Here is an 8,464-nt window from a genome sequence, read left to right as displayed (position 1 = left end):
AAGCATAGTGAATAAAGCCACAAGAACGTCTGAAGCCAGAAGCCCGAAGATCAGACTGATTCATATACTAACTTCCATTCCCCGCAGAAACTGAGCGATAGCAACCCCAGAGTAGTGCCTCTAGTAATTATAGTACGAATCTCTATGGCGCTAGCCGCTTGCTGAACTGGTGGGAGTCTATCAGTTACCATTCAACAAGTATCCTGCCAGTTAGGTGAAAGGAACCACAACCCCCGAGCGCTCAAAGTGTGGCGGATGCTTCTGGTAAGGCGCGTTAGGAATGGGTTTCGCTACGTTAGACACGGACCCTGCATGGTGCGGAGGGGCGTGTGTTAACGCCGGCTCCGGGCGACCGCGTTTCATAAAAAGCGCAGACAACACCAGATCTTAACCCCCTTCATTGCCCCAGCTGCATTTCGTGTCAAGATCCTAACCTGTCCAAGATTATATGTTGGTATAAATTGAAGGTTCAGAGATTGCAAATCAGTTCGGCGGAAATCCGCAGGGGGGTGAAAGTTTCATGAAAGGGGAAGATTCGGCATCCACCTGGACCGTAGCCCGAAGCTACAAAGTAATCAATACGGGGTTTTTACGACAGAGCCGTTTGGTTTCCTTTGTATAGCTTCATGCTACAGTCCATGTGTATGCCAATTCTCCCTTACATGTAATTCAAGTTTCAGAGCGAACATTTTTGATAGTACTAATGGTAAGCACTTTCTAAGGGCCGATCGCGTTTGCCTTTCCTGCCGTGTGTTATGACAGGACCAGGTCATAGGTAACATCCTATGCCATCGCTACGAGCTGTATCATATCCTGAAGTATTCAGTTCAAAGTTTCCTAGCCAGCGTTAGCAGGCAACCACTTCGGAGGAAGCTATCCTAGGCCCATGGCCTGACACTGCAACTTCAATGCGTGCAAGTAATTTCTGCAGGACACCAAGCTCGACGAGCTGCTCTAGCAAGGCAACTGTCTCATTTACATAAGCACTCAACACTTCTCTTATCATCATCACCCATCCCAGTACTTTCTCTCCCCTTCTCTCTTCCCCAGTGCAGTGTAGCAGACTAGAACGCACTAGCTCAGGTTGACCTCTCTGTCTTTCCTGTCAATAAATTCTATTCTCTCTCTCTCTATCTCTCACTCTCTCTCTCTCTCTCTCTCTCTCTCTCTCAGTGTCTCGGCACCTAAAAAACAAACAGCATCCTAAAGAGAGATTTATTACCCATGTCTCATTAGCGGCATGGTTAGAGCAGATAGTACGGCAATCCTTTTTGACCATCAGCTCTGGGTAGGTACAACGCACATAATCGCCGTATTGCCATACGAATGAGAGGTAAGCGTGGCACAGCTGAAACTCTATAATTCCAGTCGCACTGTTCAGGACCTGAACACAAGCTTCCTAAGACGCATGTACGGGACTGTATAATTTCTTTTCACTGCTCTTAAGTTTTCCGGGGCTGCATAAATGTTCATACATGTTGAAGCAGGCGCGTTTTCCGCTTATAAGCCGTCAGCGAAGGATGCTGGTGACCATGAAGCCAGAAGTCGCAGTCAAGCGGCCTCGTAGGGTGAACTAGATATACTGTTATCTCTTTCTGCTGCGATCTCTATTTGTTTATATCTGGTCAAAGTGACTGCTGCCCCGAAAACAGTTCGTTGTTACTGCTTTATCGTGACAGGCGCTGTTTTTGTTTTCTCAAATGTAGCAGCGGCAGGCGACGGTAACTAGTTGCCCATGGGACGCAATCAGCGTAAACAAACTATTTACATTGAGGACGCGCCGCATAATCAAGACGTTATCCATCAAAGCAGGGACAATGAGTAAAACATGCCCAGCTTAACTGCTCCAAAGAATCATCCACCTTGGAATCCCGTACGCCATCCGCATGCATATATACTTTGCGGACACGTCCTGGTCACTTTTGAAAGATTGCGAGGCGCTGATCTCGTGGTCGGCTGTGGCACAGGGCTCAGGGCATGGAGACTGGCCAGGCGGCGCCAAGGAAACAACAGCAACCCGTTGCGACCCAAGCTGGACAATGAGAGTCCTCTGCCCTCCTTCTCGCCTTCCTCCTCTCGTCAGCGGGCAGATCCGAAGCTGGGCCGGTGGCGTGCCTCGAAAATCGTGCGCGCTCACCGTCGCCCAGGTGCGCTTGGGAAAGGGAGTGGGCCGGACACGCTGCGTTATGCGGCCCCGCATAAAAACCTCGAATCCGGAGCGTCCGGCACCATAATTCACCGGCTTGGTGTCCGCATCCGCTGGGAAGACCTTCTCTGGAAAAGGAGCACCTAAAGGACTTGACGCTATGAACATGAAGGTGAACACAAACCCCTATTTTCTGTCTGCATCGTTTTCTTTTTCGTTTTTTTTTACCTTTCAATTTATTTTTTGAATTTGATAGTTCTATTTGAGTGCGATGAGAGCAACTTTTTCACACGTTTTTACCGCATGTGAACACTTCATAGTGTACTACCATTGAAGAACTCAGTCAAAGTTTTTAATATTTGATTTCAAGATGTCCTACATCAAAATCCGAGATGCTGTGCCTGCTAAACAGTTACTTGAATGTTACAGTTTATTGCGGGATAGGGTTGAACCTAACTGCTAGCTGACTTTGAAAAAATAAGCAAACCCCTAGTTCTTTTCGTGACAGTAACCTTAATCCACATTTTTGGAACAACCATAAGCTCCATTGACCTTCGATTCGACTGCTCAGAAAGAAGGGCAGGAATCACTCAGTTTTTCAGAATTTGTACGTAAATTTCTCGTGCTCGAAAGCCTTAAGCTATGTCACGGCTAGCCTAGCGCAGGCTAGCGCATTGCAACGCTAGCCTGCGTTCTAGTACTCCTCACTTTTCGTTTCGCTGACACCAATTTGCCATGCTCCTACATAACTACATGATTAATATTGCATTTCAATATTGTTATTAGTATACCTCCAGCTAAAGCGAAACTTATGTATAGGATATAGTCTGTTTTGCATAATTGGGGTACATACCAGCTAAAGCGAAACTTATCTACTGGATATAGTCTGTCTTGAAGGATTGGGGTACAGGCGTCAGTAGAAAGATCGAACGCGCGATGTATCTGAGAACACATTCTCGAGTGACCGTAGAAATTGAGACTGCAATTGTATATCCCTACAGGCAGGACTCTGTCTTCCTGTACCTTCCTGTCACCTAGTTCTCATGTGTTCGAAGGTATAGCAGCTTTAACTCTTACACGGGACACGAAACCGGGAACAGTCGTAGCTGTCATATGCAGCGGACGCGTCAATCTTGAGATCACTCCCTTCCTGAGTATGACAAGGTACTTTACTTTTAAAGTCTGAGAGAGAGAGAGAGACAGAGGAAAGGCAGGGAGGTTAACCAGATATCAGTGTCCTGTTTGCTACCCTACGCTTGGGACGGGTGATGGGAGTTAGAAAGAGAACAGAGAGAAAAGCGTTAAAAACACACGCACACACAGAGACACACTCATACACACAAAAGGTGTTCCAGTTAAAGACGTTCACAAAGGCAGGTAGAAAATGTCAGAAAAGAGCGAATGGCTTCACCGCTGAGGTGTCGTCGGCGGAAAACAGAGCAGAGCACGGCCACATTCTCCAGAAGGCTCAGTTTGTCCAGAAGCTTCAGGCTACGCTGAGGCCTCTTAACGTCGACGATGGGCATTGCCAAGCATGGTCCCACACTGGAAGAGTCATCCGCTGGACTTTTCCGTGCATAAGCGGTAGTTTTGCATCATACAATGCGGTCTGAGCGCATACACAATGGCCTAATAACTTCTACGACCACGTCAGATCCATCGTGGCGTCCTAGTTCAAAAGCTCAGCATGATCACGCACCGGCATAGCCGACCATTCGGTCGTTTTCCTAGGTGTCATTCAGTGAATTCAAAAGGTGAAAGTGTTTTCACTGATGAGCTTTTTTTTCTACTGCAGCAGTAATCCAGACAGTCCCGGATAACTGGTGCAAATGTATCTAATTTTGTCTTTTAGAGAGCTATCGTATCCGACAGCTTCTCTACGAAGTAATCATAGTGTTATCGAACACCTTGCACATGCGGTAGTTGTCTGCAGCACATCCGTCCAAAAGAGGTTTCCGAAAGCAGGAACCTCCAAATATAGGCAGCAATCGTATATCTCACTTAGACATACCAGCCCGCCTTCTTTACATGCTCGTAAGCGTAAATGGTTCGTCGAAGCCTATTGCGCTGTTGCGCAGTGATGAGCTCGAATAGGCTGTGAGCAACGTCCACCGCGAGGACGGCGAGTCGCCGAAGAATGCGAAATTGCGATGGTCCGATGATAAATTCAAGACGTCCACGTCTCTCTTAACCCATTGCGTCTGCAATGTCAAAATCAGTTTCATTCTTCGCGTCGTTACGCAAAACTTCCTCGGACCGGTTTCAGAAGCGCCGTTGCTGATGTCGGCTTTTCCTTATCGACCTGTTAATAATTTTCGAATAATTAGCTTCCAGATTGCTTAGTTGGTGCGTCTTTGACGTGAGGTATACAGCGCGACGCGCTCGATCAATACATAGGCACACAGACACGACTGGTAGACAGCTTGCGCGGATCTACATTTCTTTGCGTCGCCATCGCCCACTTCTTGCTAAATTTTGTATAAACGCTCTCGCATCAAGCTGTAAGGGCTGCCGACAGTAATGAAGCAGAGAAAAAGTTTTCATTATTTTCCCAGGCTGCAGCCCGTGGCGCAGTGTGTATATTTCGGTGACAGAAATCTTTGATGACTGAAGAGTTCTAAGAAACCTGCCCATTATTATTGCGATAAATCCACCAGCCCGAGGATACGTTGGCTTCGTATGATAGATAGATAGATAGATAGATAGATAGATAGATAGATAGATAGATAGATAGATAGATAGATAGATAGATAGATAGATAGATAGATAGATAGATAGATAGATAGATAGATAGATAGGCCACAATTAGTACACGACCGGGGTTGTTGGAGAAGTATGGGAGAGGCCTTTGCCCTGCAGTGGGCGTAACCAGGCTGATGATGATGATGATGATGATGATGATGATGATGATGATGATGATGATGATGATAGATAGATAGATAGATAGATAGATAGATAGATAGATAGATAGATAGATAGATAGATAGATAGACAGACAGACAGACAGACAGACAGACAGACAGACAGACAGACAGACAGACAGATAGATAGATAGATAGATAGATAGATAGATAGATAGATAGATAGATAGATAGATAGATAGATAGATAGATAGATAGATACCATTTTGTATCGAGGATGTAACTCATGGGTATCACCTCGTTGTAAGAGCAAATGTATTTACAGGAATGTAATTTGTCATGATGATGATGATTACGATGACCTAAGGTCTCCTTTCAAACAGGGGGATAGCACTTGTCACCAACCTGTTCACTGCCGTATGTATAAAACCAAGCCTGTCATAAGCAGAAGAGCATTTTTTTATTCAAATCTTTTTCTCGTTTTTGCATTCACATTCGCAGGTTCTCTTGGCTCTGGCAGCCGTGCTGATTGTGGCGGCAGCCGAACGCGCAGGCTACAATGCCGGCGCGTACAACCCGGCTCTTTACAACACCGGAGCTTATTCCGGTGACTACTACAACCGAGGCTACTACGCTCGCCAAGGCTATGCCGATCAGTACTATGGCAGGGACGGCTACTACGGTGCCTACACTGGTGGACGCTACACAGCCCCGTACCGATCAGCGTACGGATACGCGCCGGGATACGCACCAAGCTATTCGACCGGCTCCAACAGGCCATACAGCGGCGCCTACGGTGGCTACTCTGGCTACAGGGGCTACGGAGCATACGGCTCACATGCAGGGTACACAGGTTACCCAGGTTATGCCGATGGTCGTTACGGACGTTATCGTTACGGAGGTGCCTACAACCCGTACGGTTCCTACAGAGGTGGCCTCTTTGACGACCGTTACAACCAATACATGCACCAGCGAGGCTACAACACGGTGCCTTACGGGGGAGCCTACGGCCCCTACGAACAGCGCACGTCGCAGGGATACAGCTACGGCTACACTTCGCCTAACAGCCAGGTCTACAGTGCCGCGGGATACCGTGCTTAGAGGCGCTTTACGGAAGGGTAACCGTCTCGAGTTGCGTAACAAGACGTCCGGCATTGCTTTCTTGGACAACGTCGGCAAATGATTTTGGTTCTACTTTTCATTTGTTTATATCGTTTCAGCCACAGTTATTTTTATAATCAGTGAAACGCAAAAGCGAGCACATCCAGGCGTATGACTGGTGGCGTCCATGCAATAAATTTGTTTTTTTTTACAACGGCACCTTGTCGCTTTGTGTTACTAGCCGCTAACACTGAAACTTCTATCCGGGCTGATAAAGCTTTTCCATCTGTAAGAACTGTTTGTCATTGCAGGCCGCCTTCGTCTATCATCGTTTCGTCCTTTATCCCTATGCGGCGGTGCTACAATTTTTTACGAATAATTGAATTACGTGCGTGCGAAAGGCGTCGTGAATCTTCCCCACATTATCCTAGATCATAACGAACATTGTCGCCCTTTTCTTTGATGTCACACGTGTATGCGGAGAGCCCATGCGGCTACATGGCGACTCCGACAATTAAGCGCGCATGTTCTTTTGTTATTTTGCCTCATGCAGTTTCGCAGCTGCCGTAGGAAGTTTTACTGGCGGGGCACCTACACATACGATGAGGAGAATAAAATATGGGGATGCAAGCCTTCTATATTGAAATCCTTAAGGCAACCAGAATGACAACGAAAGGCAGCCAATTTGGTGCGGATTCGTAAATTATCCGGGGCAGCCTGACATAACTCAGATAAAAGTGACACACAAAATATCTGGCAGCTTATGTGATATTGACAGACTAATTCATTAATTCAGTTAGTTAGTTAGTTAGTTAGTTAGTTAGTTAGTTAGTTAGTTAGTTAGTTAGTTAGTTAGTTAGTTTGAAATGCTGGCAACAAATATATAGCCGGCTTCTCAACAACGCTGAATAATTGTAAGAACGAAAAGATGACGTGAGGCAAGGTGAATCCTTGCAGGTATTGCCCAATTCGCTACCACATGCATGGAATTCACACAAATCAACAACAGAGCGGCCCAAAATAAAGAAAAACAAGAATATAGCGATTTCCACATAGTCTAATGTAGACGTGGCCCTGTGGCTTAGTGAGTGCGGCATTCTTTAATTGACCACATGGTGGTTGGTTCGACTCCCCACCGTGGCGAGCGCATTTCGATGGCGGTGAAATGCAAAAAACACTCGTGCGCTTCGATTAGGGCGCACGTCTTAAAAAAAGATCTGTGCGTGCTTTTTCCTTTAATTTTTAAGTTTTTAAGTTTATGAAGTTTTAGTTTTATGTTGGTAATGTTTCAAAGCAATGTTCAGTATTCAGGACTGTATTTCTTCTTTCGTTTGGTTAAATGGGTTCACCACGGATGTGAGACGCCTGTGTGTCATACGCATGAAACAGCGCGAAAAGCAGATGAACGAAGCACAAGACGTGAGCGCTCGTTCAATCTTGAACATTTCCTGGAAAACTAGAAATCGCAGTAGTTTCGCCCAAATCACACTAACGTGAGAGCGTTGGCTAGCGCATTATTACCTTAGTAGGACTGGCCCCAGCTCTCTCAGTTCACTTCAGGTTTCGTGCGGACAATGTGATCGACCAGGAGCGACAAAACTCCCATTTTCTACACTCTAAAAACTAAGGGAGTGCCGGGCACTCTCTTTGAGGGAGTAGCTGCTTGTCCCATATTTCACTCTCTTTTCGAGAGTAGATCGACCCTCTTTGAGAGAGAGTAGGTCAACTCCTCCTGACAGAGTTTTGTTACTCCACCGCAAGGGATTGCTAGTACTCTTCCGCAGAGTGATAATACTCTTCCCACAGGGAGTGCTAGTACTCTTCCGCAGAGTGCTAATACTCTCCCCGCAGGGTTAATAGTACACCGCCAGACCGAGTACTTCTACTCCCCCAAACAGAGTGCTTGTACTCCTTCAGAACAGAGTGCTAGTACTCTTCCCAATACCCTCTTAGCCAAGTCCTGGTCACGCATGCAGGCAGGAAATCAGATCAAATTAGGGCCGCTGATATACTGTTCTCTAGGCGGCTCCTCAGAGACACTGGCCCGATTCCAAGCAGCCTTCAGAATAGGCGTGAGCAAAGTTATGCAGGATTTTAAAGTCATTTTTTCCTGGCTATTTGCTGCCTACCGTGAGGCGTGACTGCTCTGAAGCGGCGTATGCGTATGCGTCACGAACGCCACTGAGGAGAAAAAAAAGCGAATCAACACTTAATCAGCAAATATCTTCGCAAATTTCACAATCAGGAGTCACACAATCTAATTAATACAATTGTCAAGGGAATCACATACTTATCATGAATCACAATTGCTCTATACATCATGTGAATTCGAACCCACGTACACTCGCACTTGTAC

The 8,464-nt window shown here is 46.3% G+C and overlaps 1 protein-coding gene across 1 annotated transcript; it reads left to right on the top strand.

Moving 5' to 3' along the window:
- The first annotated feature begins 2,179 nt into the window (after positions 1-2,179).
- Positions 2,180-6,291, top strand: LOC142582034 (uncharacterized). Its single transcript, XM_075691456.1, has 2 exons — positions 2,180-2,318; positions 5,509-6,291. The coding sequence occupies exons 1-2, from the start codon at positions 2,307-2,309 to the stop codon at positions 6,106-6,108; spliced, it is 612 nt and encodes a 203-aa protein (XP_075547571.1). The 5' UTR covers positions 2,180-2,306; the 3' UTR covers positions 6,109-6,291.
- Positions 6,292-8,464: the final 2,173 nt, after the last annotated feature.

This window comes from Dermacentor variabilis, chromosome 5 (assembly GCF_050947875.1).
Source record: "Dermacentor variabilis isolate Ectoservices chromosome 5, ASM5094787v1, whole genome shotgun sequence".
Lineage (NCBI taxonomy): Eukaryota > Metazoa > Arthropoda > Arachnida > Ixodida > Ixodidae > Dermacentor > Dermacentor variabilis.
The sequence above is the reverse complement of the archived record's forward strand: the minus strand, read 5'-3'. Positions and strand labels throughout refer to the sequence as shown.